General features: G+C 58.2%; 5 protein-coding genes across 5 annotated transcripts; 3 read left to right on the forward strand and 2 right to left on the reverse strand.

Annotated features, from left to right (window-relative positions):
• On the forward strand, positions 1-1,132 carry GGTG_10734 (hypothetical protein). Its single transcript, XM_009228610.1, has one exon. The coding sequence runs from the start codon at positions 82-84 to the stop codon at positions 622-624; it is 543 nt and encodes a 180-aa protein (XP_009226874.1). The 5' UTR covers positions 1-81; the 3' UTR covers positions 625-1,132.
• Positions 971-8,071, reverse strand: GGTG_10735 (RNA-binding protein). The gene is made up of 6 exons (XM_009228611.1): positions 7,843-8,071; positions 6,795-7,318; positions 6,634-6,654; positions 5,895-6,358; positions 5,026-5,194; positions 971-4,584 (listed from the first exon to the last, which is right to left on the reverse strand). Exons 2-6 carry the CDS (start codon positions 7,029-7,031, stop codon positions 2,275-2,277), a joined length of 3,201 nt encoding a protein of 1,066 aa, XP_009226875.1. The 5' UTR covers positions 7,032-7,318; positions 7,843-8,071; the 3' UTR covers positions 971-2,274.
• A 321-nt stretch (positions 8,072-8,392) lies between these two features.
• On the reverse strand, positions 8,393-8,906 carry GGTG_10736 (hypothetical protein; the record flags this gene model as incomplete). Its single annotated transcript, XM_009228612.1, has 2 exons — positions 8,393-8,623; positions 8,880-8,906. 2 exons carry the CDS (start codon positions 8,904-8,906, stop codon positions 8,477-8,479), a joined length of 174 nt encoding a protein of 57 aa, XP_009226876.1. The 3' UTR covers positions 8,393-8,476.
• On the forward strand, positions 8,647-9,717 carry GGTG_10737 (hypothetical protein). Its single transcript, XM_009228613.1, has one exon. It carries the CDS (start codon positions 8,933-8,935, stop codon positions 9,176-9,178), a length of 246 nt encoding a protein of 81 aa, XP_009226877.1. The 5' UTR covers positions 8,647-8,932; the 3' UTR covers positions 9,179-9,717.
• Positions 9,718-12,506: 2,789 nt separating this feature from the next.
• Positions 12,507-12,748, forward strand: GGTG_10738 (hypothetical protein; the record flags this gene model as incomplete). The annotated part of the gene is made up of 1 exon (XM_009228614.1): positions 12,507-12,748. The coding sequence occupies one exon, from the start codon at positions 12,507-12,509 to the stop codon at positions 12,726-12,728; it is 222 nt and encodes a 73-aa protein (XP_009226878.1). The 3' UTR covers positions 12,729-12,748.
• Between the last annotated feature and the right edge of the window lie 192 nt (positions 12,749-12,940).

Here is a 12,940-nt window from a genome sequence, read left to right on the forward strand (position 1 = left end):
TCGCGCAGCCGGCCGCCCGTCCCGCTGTCGCAGGCGCCGCCCTCGTCCTCGCTGGCGTCGCTGCCGCCGCCGCCGTCCAGCATGCGCGACGCCGCCTGGCCGCGACCCGAGCCGGCGGTGACGATGACGATGAAGGCGGGCCTGTCGCACGACATTCCCGCGCTGCTGCTGGACCACCAGCAGCGCTGGTTCACGGGCTGGGGCGACGAGGAGGAGCAGGTCGAGCAGGGGTGGGGCAACGGCGGCGGCGACGACGACAGGCCGCCGCGCGTCGGCAACCCCAAGACGCCGAGCCTGGGGCTCGTGTGGTCGACCCAGGTCGCCGCCCGCCTCGCCCTCATCAAGCGGCCCATCCTGCCGGGCGAGAGGGAGGAGATCGGGAGGCCGGACGGGGACGCGGGGGCAGGAGGAGGAGGGGGAGGAGGCACAGCCAACAACAGCAGTCCGCTGCGCACGTGGCGGCGCTGGATGAAGGTCGTCTTCGCGCCACACGCGCCCGAGTCCGGCCCGGGCCTGGACGGTGCCGTCGAGTTCGACATCACCCCCGCCGGCCTGCGCGGGTTGCCGCCGCCGAGGGGTCGGGCGAGGACCGGGAAGAAGAGGAAGCGGGCGGCCGAGGGCTGACGAGGCCCCTCCCTCGCCAGCGACGGTGAGTCGGGGTCACGACATTGGAACATGTGCGCGTGCCGTGTGGGCATCACCGACTGCGGCCCGTGTGGCGGCGGGACTCTGGATTACGAGCAAGCGATACCATTTCTGTTCTTTTTTTTATTCGTTTCTTCTTGTACAACCGGCGAGGGATTGTTTGGCATATACACCAGGATAGACCTAGCACTCGGATGAATACGACCGATAGACCCCCCATTGCCAGGCAGTATGCTCCCCACTCCACTTCAACAAGAGCAAGGTAAGGTCAGCACCCTTCTCAGCCCCTTCTTAGAACCTTCGCTTCACAGCACACAGGTGAACGAACCCGCTCAGTCGAGAGAAAAGCCCCATCTCGTTTTTGCAAGAGTCCCTAGAGAGCCTCTGCTTTCCTACGTACGTTACATAGACTACATTGATTGTGTGTGCCGTTCCCATTTCCTCCCTCCTCTCATCCATCCTCAAAATGACGAAACCACCTTTCCCATGTTTTTCCGTGCTTTGCAGATGAAGCAGAAATGAGGATGAAAAGAAGGGAAATCCGCATTTTAAAAAAACTTGACGAATAGTGCGTGCGCTGCGACCCTGAAGAGAGAAAAAAAAATCCAGTCCCAGAATTATAGCTCTCCCTCGAGCAAATGCGCGGAGATCATGTGGGGAAAAAAAAAAGACAACAAGGACAAAATCCCAGAAGAGAAGACCAAGGATGAAAAAAACCACTCCCAGCCGTCGTGATGACTGCAGGTCTGCCGCCAACAAAGGGACAGAATGGCATGCCCAACCAAGAGTTGTACCGTATCCACCCGGTTGATTCAAAAGAGCCAAGTCCCGAAGAACCACCTTTGTAGGTGTGGCTTTCCCAAAGTGAACCCCATCATATCGAAAAGTGGTGTTGGCGAGGGCAGAAGTAGAATAGCCGGCAGCGGAAGCCATGCCCTGACGCAAGAACCGAAGAATCAAGGTGAAAGAAATGGCTCAAGCTCGGAAAGACAAAAAGACAGGAGAAGGAAGAGCGTCAGAAAAACAAAGACCGAAGAGAGCTGTAGAAAAAAGGAATACCCGAAAGTTCTATCCGAAGGGGTGCCGTTGTAGCAGCGTTGTCAGGTGGTTGATACACGTGTACAAGCGAGAGGCGATCCCAGCTCCCGAAAAGCAAGCGAGCGAGCCATCCCGCCGGGGGCGGCGAGACAGAGCACACAGCTGACCTCTCTTGGGGCAACAGGGATGATCAAGTCCTTGCTGTCTGAGCATGGGAAGGGCAACCCGTGGTGGAGGTCAAGGACCACCTCGATAGGGGAAAAAAAGAGAATATTGAGGGCAAGTATGGGAGACGCAAGATGCCGGTCGCTGTCGAGCCTTGAATAGTGTACAACAAAGCAGAGCCGGACAAAAAGGGAAGTGAGGTTAAAGGAAGAGTCGTGATTCCTTTTCTCACTTCCCCTTGACTGACTGCTTATGCTCGAAATAGGTGAGGCGGGCATGAAAGAGGGCCCCTCGTAAAGTCTCATTTACGTGTCGTGGGCGTCGTGGCTGTGTAAAAGAAACAACAACAAAGAAGGGAAACACCGATCGTGTCAGAAGGGAGACGAGAGGCACATGCAGGAGGGCTGGGCACGACAGGAAACAGCTCTAGACCCAGGTCTGCTCGCCGTTCTCACCCATGCCAGGAGGGCCGCTCGGGATCTGGGCAGGCTGCTGGAACTGCTGGCCCTGCGGCTGGTGAACCTGCTGCGCATGCTGATTGATGCGACCGTACTGGGGCGGCGCAAACTGGGGAGCAGCCCGGACAGACGGGGCAGGCAGCTGCGCCAGCTGCTGCAGAGCCGGCACCGTGATGACATTCGACGAGGGGAATGCCGACGAAGGCTGCTGCGAGCCACGAACACCGTTGCCAGCACCGTTGAGGCCGCTGAGAGTGATGCCGCTGGCGAAACCACCCGAAGCAAGGATTGAAACATTGCTACCGCCCATGGTGCGGTTGTGGGACGGCGGGTTGACAGGAATCTGACCCTGGGTGCTGTCCGAAGGCGTAACCTGGCCGCTAGACTGGCCACTGCGGCTGTCAAAGGCCTGGATCTTGGCCTGGATGCGACGACCATAGGGCGTGGCACGGATGTTGGGCAGTATGGGCCGGATAGCATCCACCAGGCGATGTTTGGTGTAGTGAGTCGAGTACTCAAGAGCGGTCTGGATGACATAGTTTGCAAACGAGTCGCGCAACAGGCGCTCGATCTCGCCGGGAGCGAGAATCTCCTCGGCGATCATGTCCTTGGACCCGTCCTGGGCGCAACGCAGGCACTTCTCAATCACGTTTGAGCTGAACTTGTGGCGCGACAGAGCACTGATGCGGCCGCGGAACATTCCCACAAGCGGCTCGGTGAAGCTGGGCTCGTTCAGGTCGATGATGTACTGGACAACGTAGTTGCCAAAGGGATCCTGGACGAGCGCGACGGCGTGCTCGGTGATGCGCTGGATCAGCCACACCTTCTGGTCGCCCGAAGCGTGGTCGATGCAACGCTGAAGCACACAGCAGCCGTGGCGGTGAGTGCCAACATCGATGGCCGACTTGCCGACGGCATCGAAGATGAACTGCGATTGCGTGCAGTTGAGCTTGTTCAGGCACTTCTGGATCACGTGGTTGCCGTTGAGGTCCTGGATCAGCTCGACCACGCGGTTGCGTAGAGACTCAATGATGATCTGGACCTGCTCATCCGTGTTGATGAACTCAATCATCTTCTGCAGAGCGCGCGTGCCGTGCTGGTTGAGAGCGATGCGGACCATGTCCTGCGACGCGTTCTGGATCAGAACCGTCCGCTCCTCCTCATTGCAGTACTCGAGCAGCTTCTGGCAGAGGTAGTTGCCGAACGGGTCCGTCATCAGCTCAACCACGTGCTGGTTGGTCTCGAGCCAGATCATGTGCACATGCTCGGGCTGACGGTTCTCGAGCTGCTTCTGCAGATAACGGCAGCCGTGCTGATCCTTGCACAGCTCATAGATGGTTCCGCCAACCTGCTCGAGCGACAGGTTGTTGAAGCGATTCATAGCCTCGTTATCCAGCGCGCGACGGTTTTGGATGACGCGCGCCTGGCTGTCGCGCGTAGCAGGCTGCGTGTAGATGTTACCGTAGCCCGTGTAGTTTTGGTTGGGGTACAGCGACGAGGGAGCGCTGAGGCTCATGCTGGCCAGCTGGGTGGCAAGCAGAGGCAGGCCGTTGGGGTAGGTAGTCACGGCATTGCTCAGGCTGGGATACGTCTGTCCGCCGCTCTGGAAGAAGCCACCGTTGGAGTACTGGTGAGCTTGCATGGCCTGAGCCGGGCCCGTCGTGGGAATGGCTGGAGCAGGGCCGCCCTGAGACACAGGGCCCATGGGACCGGCGCCGTAGGGCATGGCATTGGTGTGCAGAGCAGAGCCAATTGATGCGTAAGGTCCAGCCGCGCCGCCCTCACGGCTCACGGCAACATTCACCGTATTGTCGCCCGACAACTCACGGCTGTGGCGATGGTGCATGACACCAGCCGGGATGCGGCCGATGCTGGCATTGTGATTGTGAAAATGCTGATTGGCATGGTTGTTGGCCGTGGCGCCCATGACGGCAGCAGTGCCTGCGGCGCTCTTAACCGTGGGCACGTCATTCGCCGAGTACGAGGACTGAAGCTTGGGAGGCGATGCAATGACATGCTGAGCAGGCGCAACTGAGGCGTCGCTGGCCGTGTCAGCGTAGTACTTGTTGATGTCCATTGACTTGATGTCGAAGGAGCGGCGGAGCGAAGAGTTGCTCGTGATCGCCGTCATGCCTGAAAGCTCCGAAGTACCCTGCTGAGCCGACACAGCAGATGAGGTGCCATTGGTGATGGACGACAGCGACTGCTGCCGGTGGCGGTTGACCTGGCTCCAGCTATCGCCAACGCCCTGCTCCATCTGAAGCTCAGCGGCCGACATCTTGGAAGCGGATGAGGTTAGCTAAAGGCAACGCGTAAAGGCGCGAAAGAGCAGAGCCAAAAATGAAGACAAAAGAATCTTAAGAGGAATGCGGAGTGGACGAGATTGAGTGAAAACTCTGGTGAGTCTTGAGCGAGTTGGTGGTCGAGAATGCAGTGTATCTCGACTTTTTTTTGTGTGAGAGAAGGAGTGGGGTACTGGAAAAATCTGTGTGTGATTTTTTTCCCTCTTGTGGGATGAGAGCCCCGGAGGTGGTAGGAGATTGGGTGGTGCTCGGGATTGAGTTGGGAGATATTGGAATCTGAGAGCAAAGTGAAGAGTCCCCAGGGCCTCCAGATTTCATCACGGCTCACAGCTAAAACATCACCGCGGCAAACAAAAGGCTCATGATGAAAAGTAGGAATGCCGCGCAATGTCAAGCATGAGTGAGAGTGAACTTACCTCGTGCCTAGTCAGAGTCGGGAAACTCTCGTCGGTGTTGGCGAACTGGCTCATGTCGCCAGTGTTGTCCTCGTCACCAAAGAGGAACCGCGTTGTGTTGGTCTGGTCGAGGCCAAGGTCGTAGAATCCTGTCCTCGAGCGAGTAACGGGCATAGAATAGCGATTCAAGCTGGAGATTGCTTCTGGTCAGCAACGGAGGAAACCGAACGGGTGATTCCCAAGTCGGGTGAGTGGTTCTTTTTATGTGGGAAAGGTAGAGACAAGTGCGGGAGGTGGAGCGCGGGAGGAGAAAGCCGCGGAAGGAGAAAGCTTGTGACAAGTGGAAACGCGTCTCCAGCTGGCCGTACAAAATTCAGGCCTGAGCCAGAAAATGAGAGATATTGACAACAGAACAGCCGCTCCCCGTCTTGTAGAGGACACCAATACAAATCTCACAACGGTACAAAAACACACGAGAGGCCGTAGAAAAAAAGAGTAGGGTTGGGCTGGATAGTTGGGAGGTGGCATGCAAAGCAGAGGAAGGGGACGTCGGAAGATTCACGGGTGGCAGCCAAACACCAGTCACCCGGGGCCGTCCACGCTGCCTGACGGCCTCGAGTGAATTTTGACCACCACCACCAACCTCACCCAGCTCCAGAGGACCCACGTTGAGTCTCTCATCTGATCATCCAGCCATTGGAGAGCACAGCAATCAAGCAAACAAACCACTTGGAAGTTCGATTCTTGCATTCCATCCCACCCCGCCTGGTGCCCTCGTCGGTCGGCACTCGACGCTGGTCACGCGGCAACCAACAAAACAAGATGAGGGAAAGAACTCGAAACGCGGGGGCAAATTTTCCGAGATGGGAGGGCGGGCAAAATTCACGTACGCGTTCGTTGACCGGTGGCTCGTGGGGTCCTGCCGGACAGCCTCCTCCTTCTCGTCTTCGTCGCTGTTCCTGCGCGTGCCGGGCATGGAGCGCGCCGGCAGCTGGTCGTCAAAGGCGAAGCCGCGCGTCAACGGCAGGTTGCCGCCGCCCGACTGAGGTGAGGCCAGCTGCGAACCAGATCGTCCGGGCCGGTTGTACAGCAGGCCCGGGGGCGACACCAGGCTCGAGGTCGAGTATCGGTTCGGCCTCGAGAATATGTTGGGGAACCCGGCGTTCGGGTCTCTGTACTCGGGAGGGGTCGTCGGCTCCGACTGGTGGCCTGCCGCGATCCGGCCAAGATCCTCCGTCATGGCCGCCAGCTCTTGCTCCTCTCGCCTCTGCTGCAGGTCCAGCTTCTGCATCTCTGCCTCGAACCGCCGCTTCTGCTCCCGGAGTTTCTCGTACTCCATACGCTTCTTCTCTAGCTGCGGGGCGGGGTTCATGGCCGGTTAGCCGCTTGCGTCTCATGCTTCCAAGTCCTCACGAAGAGCCACCACAATAACAAGCCCGCCCGGCATTGTCCTATTCCACATTGCACCCTTCACACGACTCCTCCTATCCCGGCCGCAGCTCGGGATTCGCAGTGCGCGAACTTGAGGCCAAGAAAGCACCTCCTCGCCCACTTCCTCCAACCAGGACCAGAAGAAACAAACTCGGACTCAACGCGAGGGGAAAGAAGCAGCAAAGAAGGGTCGCATACCAATTGCACCTTGTGGATCGCCTATTTCCATCGAGACGCCCGGGTTAGCACGCATTCCAGCCACATACATTCCCGCAGAGCAGACCACAGTTCTCCCCGCCTCGTCCAGGAGAGAGGAGCGCCGGGGCGTGGTCAACGGGGAAGTAGGGGCAGAAACCCACAGCATCGGTGGCAAAGCCCTGCTGCGACTCCGGGCCGCGCTGCGGGGCAATGTTGGTCAGTGTCGGCACGCGGCCCGAGTCGGTTGTGAAGCGGCGGGGGAGTGTTGAGCGCGGGTCGTGGGGGGCGCTAAAGTTCTGCGAGTGGCGGTTCGAGTTCCGCGGCGGCGAGACGAGCGAGTTCATGGTGTGCTGATCGTTCCTCGGGGACTGTTGCGACCGAAATCGCAACTCGTCCATCTGTTTCTTGTTTCGGCCGGTTTCGTTTTTTCTTTCCTTTTCCTTTTCCGCCGTTTTCCTTGCGGCCTCGTTGTCGATGCCCGTTCCTGCCTCGGTCTTTTGTTTTTCCCCTGCTTTTAACCCCTGTCTTTCGTTGCAGATGCCGGCGGCGACACAGCGACTTGATGGATGCTTGTTTGGCTTCTTTCTCTTCTGATTTCGTACACGGCCGTGACCGCCAGGCTAACGGGTGCGACAAGTCGGTCGTTTGCGAGGAGTGGGGGGTGCGGGGGTGAAGCTCTATTATACTGCGGTGGCGGGAAAGAAGAAAAAAAGAAAAGAGGCCAGCCAGTCAGCAAGCGGCTATTATGGAGGGAGAGAGAGTTTTGAGGAGGCTCTCCAAAGGGGAACGACGCCGAGAGTTTTTGCAAGTCGGGTTACGACAGCACACTCCCCGTGGGTATTTTTGTGGGCAACAAGCAGGGCCCAGGGGGTTTATTTCGACAGCAGGCCCCCTCCATGTGGCGGCCCCCCAGTGAGCCTCCCTCGCGGGCCGCAGTCGGGTCGGTTGGCCAGCCCACCGCAATTGGGAGGAGGGGGAGGCATCGAGGGAGGGATGGAGGGAGGAGGCGTGTGTGTGTGCCTGTGTGCTGCGTGTGCTGCGTGTGTGCCACGCTTGTGGTGCGCGGGACGGACCCCAGCCTCACGCGCCGGACGATCGAGACAGGACGCAGGGCCAGCGCACACGGCGCAGGGGCATGCGCCAGGAGGGAGGGGAAGCAGATGGGCGTCGGGCAGGCGGTGGGCAGTTGGCAGTGAGCAACATACGTACCTGTTGAAACAATACAATATCGATAACTGACACACGGCCTCTGCGGCCTGGAGAGCCAGGCGGACAGCTAGGATGCACAAAAAAGAAACGGAGGCGTTTGCGCAGGGACTCGTGACCCCGAGGGGATGGATTAAGGGACCGGACCGGGGGAAAAGAAGGAAAACGGGAACCAAAAAGGGATTAAAAGAGCGTGGCCAGTCGAGACTGGAGGACGCTGCAACAAGAGCGAGTTGCAGTTTCGAGTGAGGTTGCCATAAAAAAACCCCTGGCCCACGACCCGGGACGAGGCCAGCGCGGCCAATCGAAGCCAGAGCTGAACCCTGGGACCCCAGCCCGCTATTAAAAAGTGGACAATTTAGACGCTGGCCTCCCCACCCCAAACCCATGCCCCATGCCGCGCCCTCACCTGGGTTGCACCTGGGTAGCCCCAGCCAGCGAAGGAGCATTCGGCCAACCAAAAGCAAGCCAAGCCCGCCAATCCCCCTCGCTCCAGGGCGCCATCGACGGGATCCCGATCGGCTCGTCGAGGGACACTGGCTGGGACGGGCGGCCGGGAAGAGATCGGAAAACACGCCAAAGCGGCTCCAAGGTTTTATTTTTTTTTGTTTTTGTTTTTGCCCTTTGCCCTCCCTTTCTACCATTGTCTGGGTATCTGCCTCCCTGCTCGCCTGCCCTGCCCACTCGCGCTGATGCAGGCCAGTGACATTCCGCCTAGCGCCGCTGACACGTCTGCCAGGCATGGAAGCTTGAACTCGACTGACGTTGCCCTACTTTGCCTGTCCTACGCTGCTCTGCTCTTGGACACGCTATGTCAGGCCCGAGCCGGCCTCGAGGGCGTGGCTTTTGATTGCGGCATTGATTGCAGCAGCCAAAATCTCCCTCCGTCCCATCCCATGGATCCCTCCCTTTGCCCCCCTCTTTGACATGGAGCCTAACGTGCTATATGTACCTACATACAGTAGTCTGCGCCGAAGCTCCTGTCGATGGCGCTGCGGAGGCCCGCGTCTGTTGGGCTGGGTAGTGTAGCACAAACCTACCACACACACACCATCACTAAGCGCCATGCACCGTGAGCACTCCCCGAGAAGGCATGTTTCTGTCCACGGCCGGCTCTCTCAGCTGGCCCAACGCGGCGGCATCCGCAAAGCCCCGAACCCCTCCATCCAAGGCTACCGAAAATACAAAGAGGGAAACAGGAGCTGCCCCGCTCACATGGCCATGTGTCCATAGCCGAGAGTCTGCTGCCCCGGGCTACAGGGAGGGCTTGCCTGCTTTGCTCGACCCCCACCTCCCCTCCGACAAGGACAACCAGCGCACCGTAACCCTCCAGGCATAAGCATCCAGATTCGGACAGTAATGAAGCAAAAACAGACAAGAGACCCCCATGCCCACCCATCCATCGGCTTCCATCGTTTCTGATCACGGCTGGTGGGCCCGAAACACACGCATCCTTGCTCTGCCCGCGCACTGTCCTGCGAAGCGAGCGGTGTAGACCCCCCTCTCCCCTCCACAAATGATGAAGCTGGTAGCGCCCCTCACGCTCCCCCGCCGTTGATATCACACCCAGCTTACCCGTCAGACGCCAGCAAAGGTAACAACAAGCAACAAGCCTTCTTGCTGCACCGTTTTTCGGGGGGCGCGGTTGCTGGCCCATTGAGAGACTGCTGGAAAAGGTTGCTATGTACATTATGTTCTCTCAGCCCAACTTCCGGGCCGTGATTGCTTTTGTTCGAACGCAAGGGTGATGTTTGTTTTGTTTTGTTTCTTCGCATCACATCGACTTTGTGATTTCATGCCAGCGAATCCGCCCCGTCTGCGCCTGGTGTCGTTCTTGTGCCCATCACTAGAAAGGGGTTAAAGGCAAAGGAAATTGAGTATTAATTTGTTTGATAGTCTATTGTCTTGTTGCCCCGTTCTTGTCCTCAAGGAATGCCTACCCATCACACGGGTTCAACTCAAAACAGAAAAGGCTCTGTCGGTCATTCCGCCCTCGTCGCCCGCCTTCCCTTGTCCATACACCCCTGCCAGCGGCTTACAGGACACAACTGGCACCCTTCTGGATTTTTCCCTGGTGTTTTTATTTTATTTGGCAACATGGAGCAGGCTACGAACGACCATCGGGGGCAGAAGGCGCATCTGTTAATCTGTCGGGACAGGAAGGAACCGCATCAGTGCCCCCGCGGAACACCGCGCCACGAGCTACCTAGACTAGAAGCGCCTGCCCACCCCCTCTCAGAGTCCGTTGCGCTTCGCTGGTCGTACCAAGTTTGAGGAAACCGCAGAGAATCCAATGGCGCGTGCACCTTTCTCGAGCCCATACATATCTCGCGCCCTCTCGATTCGCTTTTCTGCCCATCCATTTCTTTCCCTCCTCGGGGATTTCCCAGCCGAGACGAAAAGTCCCATTAGGCTCACACACCTCTCACCCACCTGCAAGGGTTGGCGGCCATAGATGTCAGGTGATTGCCGAATTGATTGATATTCCCATCTGATAATAGAAATCGCTCCCCTTCCTGGCCCCGAACGAACCCACGCTCCGAGGCATGCAAACAGGAGCTGGGTTCGGGATCTGCAATCAAAGGTGATCATACCTCGCTTTATCCTCATGGTGAACACCGAAGGGACACCATTGTGCCTATTCTGAGCACACGCGACAGGGCGGGTAGCCGCCGGTGCAAACAAGCAGCCACAGCACATTTCCGTCACGACACTAGGCCGGGATCCATGACAGAAGGAGCAGGGAGAGAGAGAGAGAGAAAAAAAAGAAAAAAAGAAAAGAAAAAAGGTCCGACGCATGGCGACATCGTGTCAGCGGTAGCCCGCTACCGAAGCGTTCATGGGCAAGGGCAGGTGTGTGATGTAAGCGTGCGCCGGCTGCCCGTCTGCTCCCTGACTGGCAGGGCCCCTCCACCCCTGGGTGGCCAGGGCAAGGCTCCCAGAACAAAGAAAACAAGAATAAAAAGACAAGGCCGACCAACATGCTCCTGGCCTACAGTGCCCGTAGCCCCGTATTCTCGGAAAAATAAATCAGCGTGTCCAAGGCATCGTGTCAGAACCTAGGTATAGTACCTGATCTGCTTTGCTTATGCAAAACGTAAACCCCTCCAAAAGCTTGGCGTCGGGAGCTGGGATTGTTGGACTTGGGCGGTGCTAGCCGCCGCCCTTCTGCCTCAGCCAGTCGCCAGCCGCTGCGTGGGCTTGCCTAGCTCGTGCTCATTGTGCCTTACGATGGTCGGATAAATGGTGTTTCTACATTGAGTAGCATTTATCCGGCTCCCTGTTCCCCATCCCAAAAAAAAAAACCCCCCACACACATCAATAACAAGTCAGGATGGGACGGCTTGCCGACTATCAAACACCTGCCGTTTGTGGCTGTTGGGCACCCGTCATTCCGGAAACGAACAAAAGCCACGGTACCCGACGGTCGAGGCCCGGGCTGCCTGGTCTGGAACTCTCGGTATCGACGTGACAACGGTCATTCCGTCCGTCTCCCTTTTTTGTCTACACCAAATAGGCAGGTAACGTGAGTAGCCTACCCTCTAGCCGTAGGAGCAACCGGGGATCCCGCTCCCGCAAGCATGTCTCCTGTCCTGTCGCTCGCCTGACCTGTTGGCGAGTCAAACGCGGGAGCCCTGATGCATGTCCAGTTGTCAAAGTGCACACTAGATGGAAACGAGGTCAAGAGGGTGAGAGGTGAAGACCGTCCCGTTCTCCTGATTGAATCGCGCGCTGCCGTGGGCACATATCCTGGGGCGTTTTGGGGAGCCTCATCTCCAAGCTGAGGTGGTGACAAACATAGAGCACCCAGCCGAGGCACAAGCACCATTGACCATTCATTGCCCTGTCTGTTCCAAGGCGGTCGGTACTCCATAGCCAACCGGCGTCGGCTGGCGTACCCTTAGCCGCGCAACCCGCGTTGACAGCGTCACTACTAGTTGCCAAGTTTCCTCCCGTTGCCTTTTCCGGCCCTATCCTTGGAGTCCAGCAAGCCGCTGGCAGTTGGAAACCCCCCGCGATGGCGAGGCTTGGTGGTTTGGTTTTGGGCGAGCCTGCACTGTATAATCGTTACTGTATTCGTCAAAGCCTCCGACTCACCGCTCTTTTGTTCCAGCCCCAGACGCCGTCGCTGTCCCCCACCTGCCGAATAGTAGGGCGTCTCTGAGGACCGAATAGAAGAAAAGCATCACAAAAAAGACACGACAACGACAAGAAGGGGGGATGGAAAAAAGAAAGGCAGGAGTCTGGCCCCGTTTCATCAAGAGCGGAGCCCACGATGCTCCATCCAAGGGACGGCATGTGCGTGCATATGCATCCAATCACCAATTGCCACTGCAGCCTCCCAGTCGACCCTTTTGGGCTACCCGAATTCCGTTGGCTAGAGGGGGAGCGGTGAATGCGGACCCTGGGAGGGGCTACGTGTAGGTGCTGCACCGTACCTGGTCTGTTCAGGAGGATTACACCGCAGCAAGAAGTGCTGTTTCTCGAATGTCCCCCCGAGGAGACGAGAGGTCTAGACACGCGATATGGTGTGAAGCGCTTGCTTCGTCGACCCAGGCCTGGCCACTCCTGCTTCTTGGCTCGTCCAGAGGCTCCCAATGGCCATACATCATGTTGTATGTGTGTCCTAAGTGGGGCTGGCGTGATAAGAAAAGAAAGAAAGAACAATGGGGTCGATGCTCGTCGTCGTGGCCGCCCAGTACGGGCTCCATCCTACTGGCCCTTGGAATAGGACGACCCTCATGGCTGCGTCTGCTGGCCAAGGGGCTTTCCGGTTGGGGTGCGTCGGAACTGACGGCGAGCACGCCGATGACGGCGCGGGGGCGGGGCAACCAGAGATGGGCGTTTGCCTGCTGCCGCCACGCTTTGGCGGCAAGGTACCTACTTAGGGAGGTAGGCAGTACACGGCGACATCCCTAGGTAGTCTCGTGCAGGTTGACGACGGCGGTTGGGTTCGTCCGTGGACTGCTCACCTACTCAGTGACGGTCATACAAGTCTATGCCAGGCGCCGATACTACCATCTCGATATGGACACAGGCGAACTATCCCGCGGACGGCGTGCCAAAAGCGTACTACAATAAGGTTAGCAGGGCAAGCCCA

The sequence above is a fragment of the Gaeumannomyces tritici genome (assembly GCF_000145635.1).
Source record: "Gaeumannomyces tritici R3-111a-1 unplaced genomic scaffold supercont2.6, whole genome shotgun sequence".
NCBI lineage: Eukaryota > Fungi > Ascomycota > Sordariomycetes > Magnaporthales > Magnaporthaceae > Gaeumannomyces > Gaeumannomyces tritici.

Bases quoted from the DNA above. Each gene is read 5' to 3' on its own strand.
- GGTG_10734 (XM_009228610.1), top strand. From the start codon at position 82: ATGCGCGACGCCGCCTGGCCGCGACCCGAGCCGGCGGTGACGATGACG.
- GGTG_10735 (XM_009228611.1), bottom strand. From the start codon at position 7,031: ATGGACGAGTTGCGATTTCGGTCGCAACAGTCCCCGAGGAACGATCAG. The intron at 6,359-6,633 runs GTATGCGACCCT...CCCGCCCCGCAG, and splicing joins CGATCCACAAGGTGCAATTG to CTAGAGAAGAAGCGTATGGA. The intron at 4,585-5,025 runs GTAAGTTCACTC...TCCGCTTCCAAG, and splicing joins CGACTCTGACTAGGCACGAG to ATGTCGGCCGCTGAGCTTCA.
- GGTG_10737 (XM_009228613.1), top strand. From the start codon at position 8,933: ATGTTTCTGTCCACGGCCGGCTCTCTCAGCTGGCCCAACGCGGCGGCA.